The 25,221-nt window shown below is 41.4% G+C and overlaps 1 protein-coding gene across 4 annotated transcripts; it reads right to left on the bottom strand.

Moving 5' to 3' along the window:
• Positions 1–451: 451 nt before the first annotated feature.
• Positions 452–24,869, bottom strand: LOC128411249 (cytosolic phospholipase A2 delta-like). 4 transcript variants are annotated; one of them, XM_053383420.1, is made up of 19 exons: positions 18,983–19,192; positions 18,598–18,734; positions 18,146–18,277; positions 17,348–17,388; positions 16,780–16,822; positions 13,955–14,018; positions 12,945–13,072; positions 12,276–12,389; positions 11,602–11,639; positions 11,005–11,140; positions 9,669–9,805; positions 8,766–8,988; positions 7,159–7,276; positions 6,705–6,842; positions 4,881–4,976; positions 4,012–4,158; positions 3,354–3,523; positions 2,233–2,419; positions 452–821 (listed from the first exon to the last, which is right to left on the bottom strand). In XM_053383420.1, the coding sequence occupies exons 1-19, from the start codon at positions 19,128–19,130 to the stop codon at positions 592–594; spliced, it is 2,427 nt and encodes an 808-aa protein (XP_053239395.1). In that variant the 5' UTR covers positions 19,131–19,192; the 3' UTR covers positions 452–591. The 4 variants fall into 4 exon arrangements, with proteins under 4 accessions (XP_053239395.1, XP_053239404.1, XP_053239413.1 ...); XM_053383438.1 differs by lacking the exon at positions 452–821 and adding an exon at positions 24,673–24,869 and having other exon boundaries at positions 1,952–2,419; positions 18,983–19,055; XM_053383429.1 differs by lacking the exon at positions 18,983–19,192 and having other exon boundaries at positions 18,598–18,833.
• Positions 24,870–25,221: the final 352 nt, after the last annotated feature.

The raw sequence follows: 25,221 nt of genomic DNA, 5'->3' as shown, positions 1-25,221 counted from the left end.
CCATGGTTTTCCCAGTAGTGATGTATGGAAGTGAGAGCTGGACCATAAAGAAGGCTGATCGCCAAAGAATTGATGCTTTTGAATTATGGTGCTGGAGGAGACTCTTGAGAGTCCCATGGACTGCAAGAAGATCAAACGTATCCATTCTTAAGGAAATTAGCCCTGAGTGCTCACTGGAAGGACAGATCGTGAAGCTGAGGCTCCAATACTCTGGCCACCTCATGAGAAGAGAAGACTCCCTGGAAAAGACCCTGATGTTGGGAAAGATTGAGGGCACAAGAAGAAGGGGACGACAGAGGATGAGATGGTTGGACAGCGTTCTCAAAGCTACAAACATGAGTCTGACCAAACTGCAGGAGGCAGTGGAAGACAGGAGTGCCTGGCGTGCTCTGGTCCATGGGGTCACGAAGAGTCGGTCACGACTAAACGACTAAACAACAACAACAAAGCAGTTTAAAACTGCTTACAATCACAGTATTAGGGCGGGCCTAATAATATACATCTCAAAGTGTGAAATGCCATGGCAAAGCAATGAAGGTTCACCATTCACTGAAAATGGGGACTGAATTGAAAAATCCCACCTGATTTGATTCATGTTGATTGTAGCTGTTTTTGTTTCCTGCTGGCTTTTCTCCTTTCCACTGCTGTCTGCAAAGCTTGCAAAATCAGTTCCCTGTTATTTTGAATGTTATAGTCACTCAGGTTTATAAGTTTGTTGAATTCCTCCTCGGTGTAAGTCAAATTTGTCATTCTGTATGGTGAGTTTAAACTAGTAAAATCCACCTCTCCCTTAGCCGTGTCTGCAGAAGTTCGCCTAATTCCTGCACAAAGGTTGCCAAAAATGGATAGTACGGGGGGGGGCGGGGGGGAGAGGAAGAGATTGGGTTAACACTGTGTCTGTAAAACAGTATCCCTCTATGACGAGGATGCCCAAATTCTGTATTGTTGAGAGTCACTCTATTCTCCAGATAGCTGTCTGTCTATTATAGAATACAACCTGGAGTCTATTACATATGATATATTCAGCACAATCTAGCAATAAAGACTTTGCAGAGCACAAGTTGGCCATATTTCGGACATTCCAAATGCATGACCAAACATGGACTCTCTCTTATGGATGCACACAAAAACATGTTTTTCTATCTTGATTGATATTTCATCAGAGGGGTGGGGTGAAGGATAAAATAGTTTAATGGGCTATATGTGATTTGGGTTGTCAGTGACATTATTTATAACAGCAGCAGTGCAATCTATGCATGTTTGCTTGGAATTAAGTCTCCCTATAATCCTGTACACACTTACCCAGGCTGTAACACTCTACACACTTACCACAGAGTAAGCCCTATTGAACTCAGTGGGGCTTACTTCTGAGTAGACATGCATAGGATTGTGATGCAAGGCTTGCTGCACGTCTTACAGGACTAATCGTTACCTGTTTGCACACTGTAGCACATAACCTAATGTATTCTCTTTTTTACATGTGAGAGCCCAGCTTGTTATTTTATTGACTGTCTGATCACACAGTTCAAAATTGACAGACCTGTTTCTTATATATGCTACCTGAAGGTAGATTTGAAAACGACTACGTGCCAAACAAAAAAGGGACTATAGAATGTTCCCACTTGTAGCGCTATGGTTTAAGTCTGACATGTGAAAAGGCACTGGCTGCAATCTAACAGAATGTTTTTAGCATGCTGAACCCCATGGATTTCTGTAGCCTTAAGTATACTTAAATTCTCTGTTTGGGCTATCAAATTCTTCCATTTAAAGACCAGTATATTTGTCCTTCTCTTTTCCCTGTTTGTAATATAACAATGGAGACAAGCTGCTACCACTCTGACTTGAAAACAGTTATTGTGGCAAGAATCCTCAATGAAAAGCTGGGGGAACATCAGAGAGGGAAAGCATTGCTTGAAGCTCTGTATTGATAGGTACTGTACAGGCCTTGTGGGAGGCAGTGATGAATGTCCTGTCCTTTGGAAATACTGTTCCTACACCACTTAGCAAGAGGGCCTGGGTAGCTCATTTGGTTGGAGCATGGTGCTAACAATGACAAGGTTGAAGGTTTGATCCCCATATGGGACAGCTGCATATTAATCCCTGCATTGTTGGGGGTTGGACTAGATGATCCTCAGGGTCCCTTCCAACTCTACAATTTTATGGTTAGGCAGTGGCTTCTTTGCTACTTGGTCCCCTGTCTCATAGAACGTGACCAAAACGTTCAATACTAACCAGGTTCTTTATACTCCCTAAAAGAGTTGTTCACTAGTGGGAAGTGAAGTATGATTGGAGCTTCTGGGTTCTCTTTGTCCTCAAAAATGTAGCATTCCTTTGGATTCTCCCTGTCTTCTTCAGTCAGTGCAATTTCAGGAAAAGGAATATCCTGGTCCAAACAGTAGTTGCCCATCTGTTCTATAGACTGCAGAACGAAGAGGAAAACTAAAGTTTAAATAGCAAAACTAAGGCCATTCCCCCCCCCCCAACAGTCCTCATCTACTATTGTCAAACCTAACTAAAGCTATAGAGGAGAAAGCGACTGCTTTGCTGTTCAGGTAAATTTAGTCATTTAGAGAGAACAAAATGCATGAAGAAAAACAGACCATTTCCCCCCTTCTCAGTCAGGTACATCTAGGAATCCATGGTGCTGACATGAATTCCCTATGGATGGATGCACATTATATAGGTGCTTATATTTTGTAGGTCATTGGCAGAGGATCTGCTTTGCATGCATAAAGTCCCAGATTCCATCCTTGACATCCCTGGGTAGGGCTGGGGAAGATCCCAGTCTGAAAGTCAGTGAAGACAATATTGAGCTAGATCAGGGGTCAGCAAACTTTTTCAGCAGGGGGCCGGTCCACTGTCCCTCAGACCTTGTGGGGGGCCAGACTATATTTTGGGGGGAAATGAATGAATTCCTATGCCCCACAAATAACCCAGAGATGCATTTTAAATAAAAGCACACATTCTACTCAGGTAAAAACATGCTGATTCCTGGTCCGTCCACAGGCCGGATTTATAAGGCGATTGGGCCGGATCTGGCCCCCGGGCCTTAGTTTGCCTACCTATGAGCTAGATGAACCAATGGCCTGACTCAGTATAAGGCAGCTTCCTATGTTTAAACGCAGAAACTGGTTTCATGCAACTCGCATCACCATATACAGAATGAAACTCACTTTATAATTGGATCACAGGAAGACTTCCATGTTTAACTTGGGAGCTACTCTACAGCATGCTTAGCTTAATATTTAATCTAACCCTCTTAGGCTAGCATACAGGAATAAGGATTTCTTTATGAACAATTTGTATGCCCCAAAACATTCTCTAGTCCAAAGATAAAATAAGAATAATCTTACATTAAACCTGGTCTCCAACAGATTGTAGTCGAGTGATAAGATAACATCCACATTCCTTTCCTTTCTTATCAATGGAGGGCAACTGGTATTGATGAAATATCCAGCATCAACCAAGAATAGCTCTTTTTCCTGAGGTGTAAGAGAGTTGGGGCACTGGTCCAATTTACTGTCTGCAAGGCAAGTATTTCTTGCTATTGTGATCATACAGGACATGCTTATCTAATATACACCAATGAAATACTGAAAAAACAAAACTTATCTTCGTTTTTGATGGGCTGCTTTATGTCTTGTTAGTCTTAGCATTAATCAGAAAACAAGCACCTTCAGCGGTCTATCCAAACTAAACTGTACTGCGTACTGTGTCAAGGCTTTATTTGACTGATTAATCACTAGTACTAATGCCGAGAAAACAAGTACCGTATTTCATCTAGCATGACCGTATTTGTACATAATTTGGTTGTAAGTTACCGGTACTTTGGGTTCTCTTGGGCAAGATAAAGAGACTAAGAAATTTAATAAGTATAATACATACATACATATGTTTCCTACAAGGATATTGTAGCAAGGTGGTGACTTACATGACAAAACTTGGTGAACATTTATAGTGCAGGAAGGGTTTGACTGGGTTCCTCCCCATTTCATGTGCTGATTTATTTACCTTGCCACATGGAGAATGTTTCATGTTGGTAATAGTCCTTGTGTAGCTGGAGACCTCTCAGAAAGTTAGGTTTCTTTTCTCCTATTGGCCGACTGGTCAGAATTCCATTGAAGATGCTGGATCTGTTCATTGGTGGAATGAAACAAGCTGTGTGACATAGAGAGAGCTGATTTATAGAAGCCCTGTTGCCTTTATCTTGAAGAACAGCAAAAAGCACATACTATGAGAGATTCTAAACTCTGATGCTCAAAAACTAACAACAACACTATGTGCACTAGCTGTTTACTGGTCAAAGTAGTCATTTGTGAGGTTTGGACATCTTTTATGTGCAATCAAACCTCCCTTTTTTATGCTGCCACACAGAACCTGGGCAGATGGCATAGCTTCTGAAGAAGGCGGATTCTGAGCTTAAAAATAAATAAATAAATAAATAAATAAATGGTTAGAATAGAAATTATGGTTCTGATCTACTCTTACATCCAATCCAGATAGTCCATTTGTTTGCACTCAATGTATTTCACACTTGCAGCAATGCTTTGTGCATTAGATGTGACATGCACACCTGCACAATCACACTAACACACACATTTCTATGGATTGCAGCCAAAGACTTTAAATGTAATCAAAACCATTTAAAGTAGCATGTGCTTTCCTAGTAAGTCAGGCAGAGAAATCAGGTATATGTGTGAAAAACAACCCCACAGAGATGGATGGGTAAAACCCACAAATTAGCTACAATGTTCAGATTATGATCATCTGCTTTGCAGATTCTCTGCTGTATCTGCACAGTGATGCATTTTATTCTTTAGTTCCTTCTCTGTTGAAAAAATGCCACTGAACTAACAGAAATTACCCAGGCCACTTCTTACCTTCATCCTTTTCTTGGTCTGGGAAAGGCCACTGCCAGGATTTGTATAAGTGGTGAACATCCTTCAAATTCAAGGAAAATATGTTACTCCAAATGCCTGTAAATGTAATATTCAAAATGAAGACTTTCAGCACCTCTCTTTGTCATTCTCAATCCCTAAGAACTCACCTGGTTATCTGGATGCTAATTAAAGAAGCATGGATCAGCCCTGCTTGTTTTTCAGTTTCTGTGAAGTAGGTTGATGTATTTAAATTCAAATCTTACTACAGCCCCAGAAATCCCTACATCTGTGTGAGCTTTGGACATGAAAATGAGAGCAGATCTGGCAGCCCTGTTCTCTCCCCATTCCCCATCCTTTTACTGGCACTATTTCTTAGATAAGTGATTGCCAAAAGGGGCAGTACTACCCACTGGGGGGCAGTGGGGTTACCTAGGGTGTCAATAAGAGGCAAGGGAGTGGCAGAAGTGTACATGACTATCAGACTTTGAAAAGTTGGTATCACTGGATGAGTTTCATCAATTTTGTTGAATTAATTAAGCTAAGTAGTTTTAGTTGGATTTTGAATAAATGTGTAATTTTTTGTTACTGTTTTGAATTTTGTTGTTTGGTAATCTTCCTTAATGGGTCATGCAAACTGCTATTTTGAATAATGCTTTTTAAAGCATAGGGGGCACTGGGGATGTATTTATGGAACCAAGGGGTTTGCAACCCCCAAACATTTGGAAACCTCTGACTTAGATGGTGCTGAGCTGATATGAAATGAGAGATTTGGACTAGTTAGGTGATAGTATCTTGGTGGACCTTTGCCTTCAGCTGTTACCTACTTTGTGCTTTCAAGATAGGAGTTATAAGTCTAATAAAAAGCAAACAGGCCTGCAATATGCAGGATTATTTGGTGGAAGGTTTTTGCTACAATTTCAACAGGCCACTACTTCCTACATGTTCTTTCCACACTTGTACTTTTTGGTGCAGCTAAGGCTTTGCTACTCTGCAATCAGCTGGAAGCAGCATTTAGCTGAGAAATTAAGGGACTGAACTTCCAAAGGATCAGTTTTTGAAAGGCTGGCTTAAAGGGTTTTCTGCATCACTTGTAAGTTGGACTAGATGGGTTTTGAGAACTCTTACAATGCTATGATTCTGTGGAACTCTGCAGCAGCTAATCTGGAGGTCTCCTGCTTCATTTAGAGCAGAGCTTTCCAAACTTTTCATATTGGTGACACACTTTTTAGACATGCATCATTTCATGACACATTCAATTTTACTAGAAAACCAGAGGTTAAACTAATCCCCTTCCAGCTCTGGGAAGAGCATGGGGAGCATTCGTGCAACACACCTACACACTGCAGCCAACACACAAACGTGTTGCAACACACAGTTTGGAAAGCTCTGATTTAGAGGATGGTTCAGGCAGGCAGCTGTCTTGCAGAGGCAGCCCATTAACTAGCAGGGAAAAAATGAAGAAACATCTACTGTCAGATATAGACCCTGTGGAGGATGGAGAGCAGGAGGAAGCAGGGCTCCCTCTGTGTGTGCTCTGTGTGTGTGTGTGTGTGTGTGTGTGTGTGTGTGATTGTACAACATAGTTAGATAGAAAAGGAAGGAGAATACAGGGGAGGGTCTGAGCTGTTTTTTCTTCTTGCATGTTTTAGAATTTCCCACATCTACGGCACTGTATCAGCTCAATGCTCAAGAGAGAGTTACAGATTTTTGATAACAAGCTACACTTACTATGGTAATACTAATATTGAATTTGGCAAGATTGGGACTCAGTTTGGCAATTTTTCTCACCAAAAGATAACTTTCCTCAAATCAAAATTAAGTCACCTTCCAAATAGCAGATCCGAGACTCTGGTCTCTTGTTTATTAGTCGTCCCATGAAGAAATCACTTCCAAAATCCTCTGGGCAAATGAAGGCCCCGTACTTAGAAAATCCAACCTCATATGGGGAGAATTCACACCATTCTATAAGCAGAATCAGAGAAGAGAAGTGGAGAAAAATATACCCCAATGCCTAAAATCAGGAGGAAGTTTGAGAGGAGAATGATGAAGACAGAATTGCTCTCTTTGGGTGAAATTCAGGAAAGGTTTGTACAGAGCAGAACCATTGAAATGAATGGACCTAACTTAGTCACATTCATTCATTTCAGTGGGCCTACTTTGAGTAAGTCTTCATTTTGGCTGCAGTTCTGAACTACATACACACTGAAGCCCCCTGACATGGTTTCAAGATTTCAGGTGGTTCTACTAAAAGACACCATACCATTGTTGAATTGCTTACCTTTAAATTCACAAGTGCTCTGGGTGTCTTTCTTGACATTGAGGGCCAGGTAGATAGGCAATGGATTCTGCCCCTGAGTCACAGCCTGTTGCTGACTAGAAAGTTTGCTATCACTTTGCTAAGAGGAAATGATGCAATGAAACACAAAGAAAACAAGAAGAAATTCAAAGGCAGAAAATAAATTATGAAGCAACAGATGCTTCCAAACCAAGCAGCAGACAGCATGGTTGGGTTGTGGCCCTCACCTGACCTCTGTTGAGTCATGTTGCGGCTGCTTACCGAGTGGTAAAGAGGGAGCGGCCAGGTGGTGGCAAGGTCAACATAGTGCAAATACACCGGCAGGAGTGGTGGATTGGCTCCACTGGTGCATTTGCACCTCAGCAACCACCATAACAACAGCCCCGCTGGATCGGGTCAATGGCCCATCTAGTCCAGCATCCTGTTCTCACAGTGGCCAACCAGATGCCTCTGAGAAACCCACAAGCAGGACCCAAGCACAAGCACACTCTCCGCTCCTCTGGTTTCTAGCATCTGGTATTCAAAAGCATACTGCCTCTGACTGGGAGCACAGCCTGCTCACCCTCTAGTTCCCAGTAAGAAACAACAACGCAATTGACTGGAGGTCAGGTGAGTGCTGCCACCTCACCAGACCATCTGCTAGTGCCCAAGAGCTAGAATGACCGCTCCCTGCATTAACCGGGGGACAGCTTTTTGCGTGGTCGCGCGCAGCCCCCCCAGGGACTACTAGACCCCCAGCAAGGTAGTTGGCTTCGCCGCCCCCCCCCCAAGCTGGATACCTGGAGGTTCCCACCTAGCCTCGTCAATCAGCCAATTCTGGCTGGGGGGGGGCGCGTTGCCAAGGGAATTGGCCAGGTAGAGTTAGGACCGCCCACACTCACAATAGAGGGTGTAACTTACCTGTTGGTCCTGTCGGCTCCTGAACTTCCCGACCCTGCCCTCCCTCAATTTATGCCTTCTTTCGCAGTTTAACCTTCTTCTTTACAGCTATGCAGGCACTGCTGCGGTCCTAGATGGTCGCCATTGAGGGACCGGGAAGGAATTTCCCTGCATTGGCAGGTTTCACCTTCGCCATAGCAAAACGTCACAACTTTGGCGGTTTGTAGGCCTTGGGTGGAATCCTTTAGTCTATCTTCCCTCAATGGGGGGGGGTGAAGCAGTGACACACACCCCTGCAGTGGCGATCCCAGGGTTCCCCGTTAAAGACAAGGCACTGGCCATATACCAATGAGTTGTCAGTGCTCTCTGCTACGACGCGGCAAAATGGGGGGGGGCGGGCTCTCTGCTTGAACAGACGTTCTCCAGAGTCAGCCCAATCCCCCCACACTTTGGATAACCCTGATGTTCCCCAGATCCCTGGCTGGGGACTGGGAGGGATAAATGCCCAATGCCTAAGCCAAGGTCTTCCTACATCTGAGAATTTAATGAAGTTGTGGCCAATTTCAATCCCATAACACGTTGTCAGGTGTCATTATACCTCCTGGGGGTTGCCTGGGCCTTGGGGGGTCTCCGTCTGTCTAAGCAATGTCTGGAAGGAAAGATGAAGACACTTAACATCCTTAGGGTAAGAGGGTCTTTGGAACACATACCTCGTCATGGAACAGGCGGTCAATTATAAGGGACCATACATCAGTAAAATAAACCGAGTGCCCCTCTCGAGCTCTCTGCCTTAGCTCCACATCATAGCGCTGTAGGGCCTCCAAGGAGAAAGCACTTGACTTGCTCCTAGCAATATATTCCTGTGCTCTGTGGATTGGACCCATCAGGTCCTTTTGAGACCAGTCAGCATCTTCATACAAACTTCTCATTGTCCTACAGAAAAAATAACACCTTCAGAACAAGGCAACACTATAATTTAAACTGCCTTGTAAATTACACTCACAAAATCTACCCTCATATGTATAGGGCCCAAAAGTATATTGTAGATTACATGAATGTAGATTACATGTTCGATTTGGAAGGGATGCTTTAAAAAGAAACCGGGGGAGGGCCTAGTCAGGTTTGGGACTATGGCACACAGGGAGAGGGATGAACGCTTTCCCCAACCCTGCACCATGGTGCCTAATACAGTCCTACCTTGGTTCTCAAACGCCTTGGTACTTGGATGTTTTGGCTCCTGAATGCCGCAAACCTGGAAGTGAGTGTTCCACTTTGCAAACTTTTTTGGAAGCCGAACATCTGATGAGGCTTCTGCGGCTTCTGATTGAGTGCAGGAAGCTCCTGTAGCCAATCGGAATCCACAGCTTGATTTTTGAACTGTTTCAGGAGTCGAACGGACTCCCAGAACGGATTAAGTTCGAGAACCAAGGTACCACTGTACTGTACAATTGTTTCTCTGCCTGAAGCTGACATTTGCCATCAGACAGAAGTTGTTATTGAAGCTACTGTTGGCGATAAATTTTTTTTTTAAACCCTTCCACATGTGCAGCAACCTCAAATCTGACCGGGCCTCTCCAGCAGCTGCTATTTTTCACAATGCTAATTCACATTACCATGTTGCGCCAGATGCTCCAGAGAGGTATGTCACGCAGTCTAGAAGATTCAGCTTCTGAAGGGCAGAGAGGTGTCCATAAAAAGCTGACATTGCTCTGGCTCCTCCTCCTGTTGCCATGACAGCGATCACTGGGACCTGTGGCACAAACAGGATGGAGTAAACAGGAAATAACTGTGCCTAACTTGTTCGGGATTACCAGTCAAATATCTAAATATTAGTAAGTCTAGGGGTAAGCGACCACAGAGCTGTATTGCTAGATAGGCAGGTCCATATCATAGGAATATACAGTCATACCTCGGGTTATAGATGCTTCAGGTTGAGCGTTTTTGGGATACAGAAGCGCCGAAACCCGGAAGTACCGGAACAGGTTACTTCCGGGTTTCAGCGCTTTGCACATGCGCAGAAGCACCGAATTGCAACCTGCGTGTGCGCAGACACGGCGCTGCAGGCTGCGGACGCTGCGGGTTGCAAACGTGCCTCCCACACGGATCACATTCGCAACCCGAGCGTCCACTGTAAATGGTGCAGAGAGAGCTCTGTGTGATGTCATTTCCCCTGTTTCCTGCGATGGGATGAAACAATAGATTTTTAATTCTTTCTCCTTCCTACCGCCTCTCTCTCACTCCTTTCCTCACCTTCGATGCAGATGCATGTCTGTGTGCGCTAATCAAACATATATTTTGAAACCTAGAAGAATTTTGTCCTGCATAGTTTTCCTACTATCATTGCCGTGGTCCAGTGCAAGACTGTTAAGCTTACTTTGTAAGCTGTTTGTTGCCTGACTCTTTTATAGAGAGGGAAACCAAGGGGAATTGCTCAGAAAAGGAAAGGCTCCTCAACCTAGTTCCAAAGCTTCTATTTTCATTATGAAGGATGGGATTTTAATGCTCTGCTTAACCCACACGGGTGGGAAACTGGAGAGATAAATTGTAATTAATATTTTCTTTCTTAGCCATCAATAAGCCATCCCACATAACCTGTATCCAATGTCAGTAGGCCGTAATACTTTCTTTCCAGGGGGTGGAGGGGGAGAAAGAACACCAGTTCAAAGAATAAAAGGATATTTATTACAAAAAGTACACATTTGAAGCTTACCCTTTTTTTTCTCCTCAGGGGATGTCTATCAGAGAAAATGCATTTAAGAGCATCTGATTTTTTGTGGGTCCTCTTTGTCTGTTGACTGTATTTTCCTTCAACAATGCATTGCTGCAGTTGATTTTTCTCAACAAAACAGCTTCTCTGCAATACCCACACTAAATAAACTGCTTTAGTTCTATTTATATATTTTCGTACTAACATGAGTAGCTTTGGGTCACAAAATGAAACACATGTACCTCATGTCCTTGCAGCTCCTGCTCCAGCAGAAGAACCTTTTTTAGAGCACTGGCAACCACATTCTTGCGCTTAGACAGGAAGTCCTGCTCAGCCCCACAGAGATCACATCCCAAACGCACATCTAAATCTCCTAAACTGGAATAAAAAGAAAGAAATGCACCTCCCTTTGTCATCTGATATACGGAGGTAGAAAGCAGTGTTGTGCAGTTATGTAATTTGAAACCGAGAACCTAGTGCAGTAGATTTTTTGTGTGTGTTTTATCATTGTTGTGAGATTTTAAAACATGAAGGTGGCCTGGTACTCAGACAAGGACTAAAATGTGCCAAAAATGAAGGTAACAAAGGAACAGACTCTGCATCTCTCATCACCGTCATTCCTAGAGAGAACATTGGATAGTCTCTGACGGATGTAGAAGGAGATGATATGAATAGTATTTGTTCCAACTAAATATTGGGCTTTCTTAAAGTGAAGTGCATGAGTATGTGATTTGCTGGACTGAGCTGGAAGTTTTTACCACTATACAGAGTCAAGCTGAACAGACAAGAATTTCTTATTTGATTTGATTTTAATATAATAATAAATAATAATTTCTCACCAGTCATTGACCTGGAGCTGCAGCTCCAATTCTGCATCCTGAAAATGAAGATGTTGAGTTTACCTATGTTAGGATGCTAAGCAAATGCACTGTGTAATGTTCATAAATATAACACCGTAGATGGTTTATTACCAATCCCAGGGTTTCATTTTCATAAACATTTCCAAGCATGGCACTTGTGGGTCTCTTAAGAGCAGTGGAAGAGGCATACACCATCCTAAAATCTAGGTAACTGAAAGATTATTTCTTAGCCACTAGACTGTTTTCTGTTTATAAAAGTTCTGGATATGGAACACAAAGTAGAGCTTTGACAAGGGCGAAAACATTCAAACTTAGTAATCTAAAATACAAACAATTAAATCCTGATATGGACACAAGGATAACATTCTTTGAAAGGAACAATGAATTTACAAATCCCCTGATAAATTTCAGAACTAATGTGTGGTTTTATTGGCAAAGAACTACTTCCTTCTTCTCTTCTGTGCCAAGAAATTACTTCTATCACACTTGAAACTTGACAGAGCAGTTCAGTTGGTAGATTATGAAACTCTTAAACTTAGGGTCATGGGTTGGGCAAAATATTTCTGCATTGCAGAGGGTTGAATTAGAGGACTACTCTGGTCGTTTCCAACTCTACAATTAAATTATTCTATGATAAAGATGAAGCCACATACCTTTGATAAAGGCAAGGCTACTTTTGTTTCCTCTCCTGCAGGGAGGGATTTCAGCAGCACACCTGGACAATCAGTAGCAGCGTCTCCAAGCCATTTCCCCACAAAGGAATTACTCTAAAACGAATTACAAGAATGTAAACATACTCTAGAACACATCGCAAAGGAAGCAAAATGAGACACATTTGAGGCTCTAGATACTGACTGCTTTCAACACTGCTGCCTGTTCTACATATGAATCCCTCACTGTTTGGCCCTTACTATATAGGAGAACAGGAAAAGCACACTCTGCCAGCAAGGACATTAAAAAATGTTTTTATTAAAAGATATTCATGTATAACAAAGGTACATATAACATCTCTATTTCAATTCATGGAGTCCTTTCTACAGGTCAATTACATTCTGTGTGAAACACTGCTGTCATGAGCATTGTGAGGTTGGGGGGAGAGAGAGGAGGAAGAGAAAAGGGGGAGAATAATGATATTTAATTCTTTTGCATAGTGTATGCAGAGTTTTTGAGTCAGCATTATGTGGATAGGTTCTTTATTTATTAAAGCACACCAGGGGTCCAATTTCTCAGCAAGCTACTCTGTAATAGTCCTTTAGTGCATTAGTTAATCTGGCCCCTGCAGGTACACTGAGGAAAGCTGTCCTTGGTAAGCAAAGTGTTACCTTCATACTGGCCTCCAGTTTTGGCTCCCAGTTCTTCACACAGTGAAATGTGAAGCTTTCTGACTCCTGGGTGATCGCCTGTGCTTCTTCAAAGGATTCCTTCACCACAAGTTCAATATTTTTATTGTCTAGGAGAAAGAATTATTTTAGTTAAAATATTTCTTTACCTCCCTTCTTCAGTACAAAGGTGTACTGAAGAATATACAGTACTACTTTACTGTATATCCTTTCCCCCATGGAGCTCAAAGCAGTGTACATGGTTTGTCCCTGCCTGCAACCCCAATTTGTCCTCACAACAAGACTGAGATATAATGAATGGCCCAAGTTCACTCAGTGAGCTTCTTGGCTCAGTGCAGATTTGAACCCTGGTCTCTCAGGTCCTAGTTCGACACTCTTAACTGTTATACCACACTGGCTTTCATATGAAAATAATTTTAAACAATGCAACAAAATGGTACAAGACAGGCTGAAAACAAATGGTGGAATTCACTGTCATGCTCTTCTAGTCATTTTGTTTTTGAACAAGTGTTCCTGTTTGACAGACAAACTGATACCCTCTGTTCTCCCTACACACACACACACACAGAGAGAGTTGACCATCCCACTTTTACTGTACTTTGCAGTTGTGTGCAGCATGTCATGGCATTACAGTGGTACCTCGGGTTACATACGCTTCAGGTTACAGACTCCGCTAACCCAGAAATAGTACCTCGGGTTAAGAACTTTGCTTCAGGATGAGAACAGAAATCGTACTCCGGCGGCGCGGCAGCAGCGGGAGGCTCCATTAGCTAAAGTGGTGCTTCAGGTTAAGAACAGTTTCAGGTTAAGAACAGACCTCCGGAATGAATTAAGTTCTTAACCCGAGGTACCACTGTATAAGCAAGAGAGATACAGCAGCAATTGCATTTACGAAAACTACCATTACAGTTACGCCTTACAATTGAAAAGAGGCTTCAGTGGAGATCACTCTTTGGTTGTCTACTTAACAAATTCACAAGAATGGGACTCACTTTTCAAACACTCCTCATTCTTCCACTTGTCCATCTTAACATCTAAACGTGAAACCTCACGGGCCTGGGAAGAAAACATAACAATCATAGAAGGTTGAATTCACTAAGCCTGCTGTAGTCTGAAACAGAGGGGTGGAATCTACACACATATAAAAAACCCCACTGTGAAAATGCTTTGTTTTCAAACGTTTTGAAAATTACATTGAATTTTGCATAGCTCACTGTCGTCATCTAGTGTCACATGTGTATATTGCACTTTACAACACATCTTTTGTTGGAAGCCACCTGGAGTGGCTGGGGAAATCCAGCCAGATGGGCAGGGTATAAATAATAAATTATTGTTTAAAACGTTTTATTTGCAGCTGTGTAGCTGAGTCCTGGGTGTGTGGGGTGTGCAGAGTTATTTCTGAAGAGGACACAGCTGTGGGCAACCTAAGGAAACTCCATCAGATCTTGGTGCCTGACCATAAACACAAGAGTACTCAGTGGACCTGCTTTGCTCTGAGAGATTTCAGGGTTCCATTTGTTTGGTCCCTGAGTCAGAGCCAAGGTGGAATTCTGGGTGAGAGCTAAGAGGTGTTCAGGAGGCATGTTAGAAGGAGAAGGGGTTACCATTAGTACTCAGTTTCAGTACTAACATCAGTATATATTTATTGGTGCATTCCATTGGTGATTTTATGTCATATCTTTGTAATATGCATGGGTTCTTTTAATTGGTTGCATACTGCTTAAACATACCTTATATGTTAAGTGGTATACAAATGATCTAAATAACAACAGTAACTCCTTTTAAGGGGAGTCTTAAGGAGTAGGTGGCGGATGGAAGGTAGGTAAAAGATAAAAAGGTATATCTCTAAATGGTTTGCAGCACATAACCAAGGGTTTCTGATTCCCAATCATTTAACAATTACAGCTCCAAAAAGGCTTTTCTCCACTTCTAAATTAGGTTGCCAAGATGAATAATGTTCAATAATGATTACTGTGTGACTCGGATGTTTGTGCTCAGTTCTGGTACTGAAAACAAATTCCTGGGCTGAACCTATGCTCAGGGACAGTTTGTTCCTTAATTCTATGTTGCCTCCCCCCACACGCACCCACACCATCTCCACTGTCTTGTACTTGCATCTTGTTAGTAGACCTTAATGTTCTAGTAAAAAACAAAACAGAACTTCAAAACATGGAGTTTGCCATCCAAACGTAACCTATAATGTTCCTTTTGCCTGTTCTGATCCTGGAAGATTCCAGTATTTTTCTTTTAAATTTTAACCTAGAATCAAACATGACAGGTTATAAGCAACTACATTGGTTAATGTTTTCCGTATTATTTCTGTTTGGCTCTATTCTGTGTGGCACTGTTCATTAATAATCTCCATGCTCTTTCTGCTTGGCTCACAATGTGAGGCACACTTAGCAAAACAAAGTCCAAAGTTTCAGGTTTTCCTTTTAAAAAAAAAAAAAGCTCAACAAGTTTCTGGTTGTCCTGATTTTTATGGCAACCCTAGAATTCAGGCCACCTCTACTCCATAACTAGGCCTGCAAATCTTCCTGCTCTTGTTCAAAACTTCTACCAACACCTGCAGTCTGCTCCAAAACCTGCCCTCCCACAGTTTCTTTAAGGTGTACTTTCATTAAAAAATAATCATAAGACTTTATATAATCACAGCATTTTTTATGTGCAAAATTCCTTTTCATCACTGAACTTGGAAAAGGTCTGTGTCATACATAATTCCCACTTTATAAAGACATGTAATGGAGGTTGAAAAGACTGTGATCTGCCCAGGACTATTTTTTCCTGATCTTCAAAGGCTCTGTTGCTCTGCTAAAGTATTTCCATTTATTCCACAGTGCAGGACCGTTTCACAATTAATTATTTGCTTGGAATGTCTATCTCAGGACTCAGCTACATTAGTAAAGAAACAATGATTTGAATGCGCAATAAACATGCAACATCAGATGGCGCCAGAGAGCAGGCAATTTTAAAACACAGCTTTCCATAGAATTCTTTTTCTTTTGTTAAAACGATCTAATTTCTGACTTACAGCGGGGGTTTTCCGCTGTGTTTAGATCCACCCTCAGACATTTAACAAAGAACAGTACAGCATACAGATAGTTTCTCTTTTGCAGCTATGTTGCTCATATAGGAACCTCCTTATTTCTGTAATTTTAAGTTGTGGTTGTTGGTTGTTGTTGTTTCATCTGAAGATTGCAGGGCAGTTTACAAAACACAAAAATACATACCATAATGGCAAATAAAAACAATAACCCCCTACAGTTGAGGTATATACAGTAAGCCTTCCGCAGCCCATGCCACTGAGGCAATCTCTAGCAACAGCAATGGATCCAAAAGTATCCCCCCCCCCCATTACCTGCCCTTTCAGGGGCAAATGGAAGATGTAAAGGAAAAGTGGAGATGTGTGTCATCAGCATACTGCTGACAAAGTACAGTGGTACCTTGGGTTACAAACACCTCAGGTTACAGAGACTTCGGGTTACAGACTCCGTTAACCCGGAAGAGGTACCTCGGGTTAAGAACTTTACCTCAGGATGAGAACAGAAATCGCACGGCGGCAGCGGGAGGCCCCATTAGCTAAAGTGGTACCTCAGGTTAAGAATGGTTTCAGGTTAAGAACAGACCTCCGGAATGAATTAAGTTTGTAACCAGAGGTACCACTGTAATCCAAACCCCCCTCAGTGGTTTCATGCTTCAGTTATTTTAATTATTGCAACCTGCCCTGGGACCCTGGAGTGAAGGGCGGGTAATAAATTACAATTTTAAGAAGAAGAATATAAGAAAGATGCTGATTGTAGTTAATAATGGGTCTTACCGTAAGGATGCCATTAGTAGCAATGCTCTCAAAGCCCCCACATCTGGGAAAAATATAAAAACATTCAGCAACAAAATGCATGTTACATTTTTAACACGTAGTTAAATATCCTGAAACCTAATTTTGAATCAACCTTCCAATACATTCATCCGTTGAGTTTTATTCATCCCTCGGGAGAATGAGCATTTGCTGTTTAACGTAATAGACTAGGCCTTCATAACTTGCAATCCAACCAGGCGTACACAACACCTCAGCAAGAACTTAAAAATTATACTTTGTGAGTGGTTTTGACACTGTGACAGAAGCTGAAGAAAAAAATACTGTGCAGACAAGCTGTGTGTGTGGGCAGGTGCAGAGCCACTGATCTAACCGGACTTGGTATTAGGTGGCTCCCTATGTTCCTGCGTTCTAATAGTATGTCAAACTGCAAACACATAGAAATAAAAAAATTTATATTAGAAGGGTGGATGAGCCCAGCTATTGATTGATTGATTGATTGATTGATTGATTGCTTCCAACTGAGATGATGTCTATTAACTCCATTTTATAATCAGAGCAATTCACTCACATGCTCTCCATCTTGAATTCTACTTCAAGGCTCTCTGGTCCCTATAGAGGAAAGAACGAAAAAGAAACAATGGCATTGTTAGCTCTGAGCCCAGCCCACACAGAGTTTACCACTTGTTACCTGAGGGAACAACTGTTTTAATTGTACGCTAGCCTGAATAAATTATACTTGCTCACTGCCTCAGCCCCTTTTTCCCACTGGATGCTTCTGTCTGTCAAATAGGCCAAGTGATACAACCCTCCAAGGCAAACCCTCACAGAAAACTCCACTTGAACAACTGTTCCCAGAACTAAGGTAGAAGAGTAGCCAAAGACTGCTTTTCAGCAACTCAAAATGAAGCAGCTTATGAAATGCATTTTTGGAAAGGGAAGAAAATTATCATGATTGACACTAGCTGCATGTGTCATAGCAGTGTCATAAAACTGTACAGTTTTCCTAATTACTGCCCTCTAATTAAGTAAGAAAGGGTTGTAACTCATTTTTTTTTGCATGCAAAAGTGAAGCTAATACTGAGCTAGATGGACCAATTGTCTGACTCTGTATAAGGCAGCTTCCTATGTGCCTAGATTAAGCTATCAGTTCAGATTACTCTCCCTCACTGCAGGCCACCCAGAAAACGAATAAGGTAAATTAAAATGAATGGAAGATAAAGATGATGCAATTTCAGCTGTCTTCCTAATTAATACTATTCATATGCTGCACTATATTTTTTTTTACTATTGTGTAACTGGCTCTGGGACCTTTTGGTGATAAAGGCCCCAAATACATAAATAAAGGATATGTTGTGTCAATTCTCACCTGACGGTTCAAAAGTAAGTCTTCACAAATAGTTTCCCCTGGTCTCACTTTAGCAACATCGTAGGCAACCATGAAGATGAGATCATCTTTGGTGACCATGTCTTCATCGTAGAGCTTCAGTTCCAGCACATTCTGAGCACAAATAGGAAAGGCATGAGAGAAGGCATATAACTCCATTTCACAGCATGCTGTTGAGGATAGGGCAGACTTTCCAATTGTATGTTATTTTAAGGAGTGGCCATTTCTTCCAGAACATGCCAGTCCCACAAAACGTAACGGATATCTCTTAAGCCAGAAAGCACATCTCCAGAATGTTCTCTGCTTTTGAAATTCTGCCCTTGAAACCTTAAATGTGTGAGGCCTCAGCACTGAATGCTTGCTTTCCATTTACCACACACTTCAAATTCACAGAAACCAATTACCAAAAGTATTCTAGTTTAATAGCTGCCTACCTTGACCTCAGGCTGTATAAAGAAATGGAAGCTTTCATTCCAAACAGGATTACTGGCGTTTGAGATTACTTTCGTCATCATTTGTTTATTTGAAGCTGATGGCAGCCGAAGGCTCACATAACAATCAGAAGAAGTCCCTAGAGCAAAACAAAACCGCATCAATAATCATTGTTTGGTGCTTTATTATCATTAGGTAATAATAGGGTTTTGTAGGCTTTTCTCGGAAAATACAGGTTTCCCAGTCTTCCATCCAGCACCTTGAAGAACCTTCAAAAGACAACATACTGAAAGAGATGCAGGACAGTGTACATTCTTGTTATAGAGGTTCTGGACTCCCAAAAAACTCAAGATAAATGCAATGCAATGGATTTAACAACTCACTCACATAGGTCTCTTGAAGGTATGTGTCGAGCCTGGATGACCTTCACAGAGAGCAGGTAGAATGGAAAGGTTTCAACCTTTACAGAAAACAAATGTTGCTGAATTAATTGTGCAACTTGGGTACTTACATCAAAAAACAAAATATTAGTCATTTCAGTAGAAGGATAGATTGACCATTCCCCCTAGTTAAAAATAAAGATATCTGAAATTCCTATCATTGTACAGGGAAAAAAAATACAGAACTATGACTGAGTCTTCCTTACTCTGGTCCAGAAACATTACTATTGTAAAAATATTTGGATACTTCCCCCCCCCCAAAAAAAAGCTGTGATTATTAATATCACCTATAAAAATATTTAATTACACACTTCTGTCTCATAGCTTCCATTTCCATCTTCCTTTGTCATTTCAATATTAGCTGTTATTGACCATGTTCCTTAATTGAGAATTCTCTTCAAAAGCACTTAATCTAATTAGCATTGAGTTCTTTAAGTCACACCGATTCCTTCCATCAGTGGCTTTCTTGTGTTGGTCACTAATTATATAGTATGCATTTTGTTATATTCTCCATTGAAGTATTAATTTCAGAACAAGCATCCATGTGACCCGTAACAAATACCACATTTCTGTCATGCCACTACACCTGGTCACTTTCTCGTCACTGATTTCAAATTCTTCATCCGTTCTTATTCTTTTGATTTTCTCGAAGGAGCGCCCAGCTCAAGGTTTATCAGATGACATGTGATCCATTTTCAAATGATTTGTAGGCACCTGAACGTGTTTCTGCAAGTTTGCTCATGGTCTGAAAACATATACATGACTCAGGATAGTACTGTGACCAAAGGCAGCAACGGGACAGTGTCTATGAGGCTGAATTGATTTGTAGCTTCCATCATTCCATTGGTTTGGTCTTTATGAAGAGCATTGGTAAGAAGATTGCCGTCCATATGGTCTTGCTGTTCTATATTTCACTAAATTTGGACTTTTGATCATGAGAAATATTTTGTGACTTCATTAATACTGGGCAGCGTTTGATGGCATTTAGATCAACAATTATATATTCTAATATCACTCTCTTGAAAATATATTTAAATTAATTCATCTCTTCTAAAGTCAGGTGCCCTTACTTGTTTCTGAATCTTCTTTTTCTTTAGTTTTTTATTTATACATTTCATTAGTTTTACAATCCATTTAAAATTTCAAAACTTGACTTCCTTACCCCTCTTTCTGTGGTTCCTTAAATGTATTTTTAATATCTTCTACATATTCAAATTCATTTAACTTTCTCATTTAATTATCTACTGTAAATATATACTCTTATAAAACTGCAGGTTATTACAATAATCCTGCTAATGTTTTCATCTATTTACAATTTATCTGTAAATATTCAATAAACATTTTCCATTCCTTTATAAAAAGTTTGTTATCTTGATTTCTTATTCTTCCGGTAAGTTTCGCCATTTCTGCATATTCCATAAGTTTTTGTATCCATTCTTCATTTGCTGGGACTTCTGCTTCTTTCCATTTTGGGGCAAGTAACATTCTTGCTGCTGTAGTAGCATACGTAAATAAATTTCTATACAATTTAGGTAGTTCTTTCCCTATAATTCCCAAAAGAAAAGCTTCTGGGGTTTTTTTGGAGGGGTGGGTTATACACACCCCTCAATCTGCTACACTAAAAATCTTACATGGCCACTTACGTGTTGTGGAAATTCAGCTTGTCAAGTATTGTGTTTCCTCTGCAGTAAGGAAAATCATGTCCAGCACTAGTAAAGAGTTAAAATATTTGATTAATCTTACCTTAGGCATTAGAATGTCCATTGCATAGATGAGAGGCAGTAGCGATGGGCAGGAATCCAAGTATTCTGCTGTGTTAGGTACCCTCCTAACTTCCTTCTTTTTTTTGATTAAAGAAAATGACTGGTGCCAAAGAGCTAGTGAGATATTATATACACATCCCAAGCTCCACCTTATTTGTGACTCTTCAGAGTAAGAAATGCCATTCTTTTTCTCACAGCTTATTTTTTTGAATGGGTGCTCATTTCCCTTAAATACACCCAAGATACATGTATTGACATTAAGTTGTGGTTGACACAAGCAGAGTCCTATGCTGGGAGAGTAGACTGTACCACTACAGTTCTTCAATCTTTTCCCACAAAAGTCTTTATGAATATACAAAATGTAGCACACTATGGAGAAAAATCCATTCTCTGCTTTGCTAGTTTTATACTTGAACAGATTTTAAACACACACAACCTGTGAACATCCAGCAATTTAACAACTCACTCCTACTGTGTGTTTGGGGCAAGCCTAGATTTTAGCTTAAAATACATGAGAGAACATCAGTTTGCAAGCGGAAGTGTTTTTAGTTCATTCACTTAAGGGAAAGGGCAAATGGCATAAACTGGCCATTTCATACATTGCCACTTCCTTGAACGGCCAAGCTGATGATCAGTTCAAAACTTTGAGTGGAATGAATGGCCCAGATCTGGTTAAAATCCATAGCAGGATCCTCTAAGGATGTTGTACTCATGTCAAAAGCAGGTGCTATGTCAACTTTTGACATATAAAATGTGTGAGTTTAAAGAGAATAAGAATAATGCACTTTAATACTCCTACATATAACTGGAAAAGGAAGGGGGTGTTAGTTTAATAACTGGTCCTGATGGTTTTGTTTTAAGCAAGCAAACTTCTTGGCGGAACTCAGTTTCAAGTTAATGTTTAATCTGCAATTTCCCATACGCTTCGGAGGAATCAGAAAAGAAGGGTTCAACATTTATACAGTGTTAAAAACATTCACAGGGGTAATGCATGCTATATATATAAAAAAGCTCTCTGAACATAGTTTTAGATTCTTTATTTATACTCTCTCATTATACACACACCCCAACTCTAGGGGATTTACAAAAATCTTTCAGAAGCAGCAATATCACATTAAACTTCACAAAATCCCTGTGGAGACAGCTCTTTCCACTTTTAATTACATATAAAGAAACGTTATCATTACAAATTGCTTAATGAACAAAGCAAAGGAAGAACAGTGACATAATTCAAGAGTGCGGCAATTTTCACGCACTACATATAAATGGATTGGTAAATGTGGATGGTAAACATGATTATACTTTCTCTGCCAAAAAATCAAAGTACAGGCTAAACCAGAAGTGGAGAACCTGGCTGTGGTCTCCAGGTATTACAATCCTGCTCCCATTACCCCTGGCTGAAGTTCAGCAACATCTGGAGGAGTGCAGGTTCTTGGACTCCTCCTCCAAGACTTACATCTGAGTTGACATGCATAGGATTTCACTTAAAGTTAAGAGGAATATTATTCTCCAGATGTAGCAGTGGCTAAAACAGGGTGCCATAAAGTCCATGATCCCAAACCAGCCATTACACCACACTAGCCTTCTGTTAGCTTTATAAATAGTCTCGGCAGTGTAGTTACTCTTTATTTATTTCTAAAACAAACGATTACACTGAAACAAGAGGAAATCATGTTTATTGTTGGTAATTTGTACCATAGTTTGATGACTTCTCCGTTTATCGGTGTTGTTCACTTTTCTCCTAAAATGATTTTCTAGATTTGCTACTGTTTTGTATTCCTAGACTCCAATCGAATACATACTTATCTGGGAATACATCTAATTGAACTCCATAGGGCTTACTTCTGAGAAGACAGGTATCAGATTGCACTATTAACGTGCCCTACCAAATGCCATCCTCTGCACCATTTATTCTATTGACTTTTTTATTGTCATATCAGGAAAATTTTCTCATCGAGCCTCAGCCAGCAATAATGCATTGCATTATCACCACTCCCTTTTGCTGAACAGATCTCTCTGTCAAGCCTTTCTCTTACCAGGTACCAACAAGGTGTATGGATGCTAAATGCATATTGATGTACTGATTACTTAATTAAGGTTGATCTGAAATATAATAAATGTATTAAGATGTAAGGAAAGCAACAGGTGTGTAAATTTAACAGGCTTTCTCAAAATTTTGCTAAGTGGTAGGGTTCACAAGAAGGTCTGGCTTGATATGAGTAAAGAGATTGATTTCTTTCAAAGACCTTTTTGATGGCATGAGACAGGAGGAAATGAAGTGGCCAGGTGAAGGGAGGATACACCCCTGCAGGTGTGCTAGGTATGACCTTTCTCTGCCACATGACCAGGGCACTAGTGCGCTGGTAAACTTGTCATGCCTTTGTTTGGCTGCAAAATGACAAGTTATTTCAAATCTGAGTTCTAAGATGAAGCCAAATAGAGAACACTCATTACACTTATATCCTGACAAAGTGCTCATAGTATCGCTACGTGGTAATGAAGAAAAAAGCACTCCCCCTGCTCATAAGAGAATCGGAAACTGAAAGGGGCATATAACTGCCACAGTCAGTTTCCAGAAGAGCCATTGAGGGAAATGTGCTTTCACCAATTGCCTTGGCTGAGGTCTGTAGCACATTACTAGCGAACTATTCATGGCTGAACAGGTAGGCGTCGCACCTGTTCTCGACATCTCAAGTGGGATGCACACATCAAGTGGGATCGCATCAAGTGGGATGCGAACCAGCTCCTTCACACATGTACAAAACCACAATCTACAGATTACTTTTAACGGTGGAATCCAGCAAGTGTTGTCTGAAAAAAGCCAGTATCCTTTGCCAGGCATCTTCCTGTGCTTTTGCATGTTCTCTCCATTTTCCTCCCCAGACCACGAGAAATCCCAGTGCCCTGTGAAATGAGGAATAGCACAGAGGCAGATAGGGGGGCTCTAAGAGGTGCCCTGCCCCGGGGTAGCAATAGAACTCCGCACGGCGCCCACTCCGCCTGAGGTGTCCAACGGCTTCTCGACAAAACGACTCACTCGGCCAGTTTTTGTCATCCTGCCCTGACAGAAAAAGGAAGTTGGCTAGGGATGTCTCCACAGGGATGCGGCAATGCCAGGTAGCTGGGTCTTTGGGATCGGCCATGATTTCTGAGAAATCCACAACTCCGGGATCACCGGTGTCCTTAACCTTCGCCGGGTCCCATGGAAAGGCAGGAATAGTGAGCCCCTTCACTCGCAGGGGGGTAAAAGTATTAACACCTGAGCCAGAAATGCTGACTGCCGCTCTGATACCTGGCCAAAACGTAGCTAGAGCAAGGGCAAGATCTGCTCCTTTGGAAAGTCCTAGGACTCCAATCGCTGTAGCTCTCACCTGAAACAACAGTTGGATAAGGACTGCCGTCAGCTCCATGTTTGTCAGTTTTATCCCCTTTTAAAAAGCCTGCTGGTCAGAAAGATTTAGCACTACGCGGTAATGAAGAAAAAAGCACTCCCCCTGCTCTTAAGAGAATTGGAAACTGAAAGGGGCATATAACTGCCAACCATAATCTAACCAACCATAATCTAACCATAATCTAGCCAACCATAATCTGCATAGGCAGGCATCTACTGAAGACAGTATATTAAGTGTTGAAATAAATAAATGTGTCGTAAGAACTATAACTTGCGAGAACTTCTGCTTGAGCTGGATTTTACCTCTTCCCTCCTGCTCCTTTTTCCTCATGTGTCTTGTATTTTTAAATGGTGAACTTGGAGCCCTCTTAGTACTTGATCTCTTTTAAGCCTCTCTGGGAGCCTTTTGGCATAAATGCATTAAATTAAATAAAACAGGCAGCACACAGCACCAAAGAACTGCGATTCTAGCAAGCCTCTTACCTGCTGCTGTTTCCGCAAGAACTCTAGAGCCTCACCAAAATAGTCCACTTCAAAGAACTCTGGGAAAGTTGGCAAATCCTCAAAGTGCATGTAAGCAACAGCCAGTGTAGCAAAACCTCGGCTTGCCAGAAGACTGGCTCTGTATTCCACAAGACCTCCTCCACTTCCATACAAATCGATGAGTCCTGGGAACAGTCCAGGGCCTAGAAAAGGGATTTACTCATAAAAAATGGGCTTATGATCAGAGTATGGTATTGTGCAACTCAAGAGCAGTGGGCTACAAATGCCCAAATAAAATTTAATAAATCTATTGGGTAGAGCAGAGATTAGGAACCTGTGGAACTTGGCAGTCTCCCTCCCCACCATCCTCACAACATCTGGGAAAGAAGTCCAAAGCCTCAAGATAGGGTGGCACAGTGGGTTAGTGCATCTGACTGTTAACCAGAAGGTTGTTGGTTCGAGCCCACCCAGAGGCGGCTGTGGGCAGGATTAGTGCATGACCCTTGGGATCCAACTCAACCATCCTATGAACTCCCAAAGCTGGTCGAG

The sequence above is a fragment of the Podarcis raffonei genome, chromosome 1, assembly GCF_027172205.1.
Source record: "Podarcis raffonei isolate rPodRaf1 chromosome 1, rPodRaf1.pri, whole genome shotgun sequence".
Taxonomy (NCBI): Eukaryota; Metazoa; Chordata; class Lepidosauria; order Squamata; family Lacertidae; genus Podarcis; species Podarcis raffonei.
Note: the sequence above shows the minus strand (reverse complement) of the source record. Positions and strands in the feature narration are given on the sequence as shown.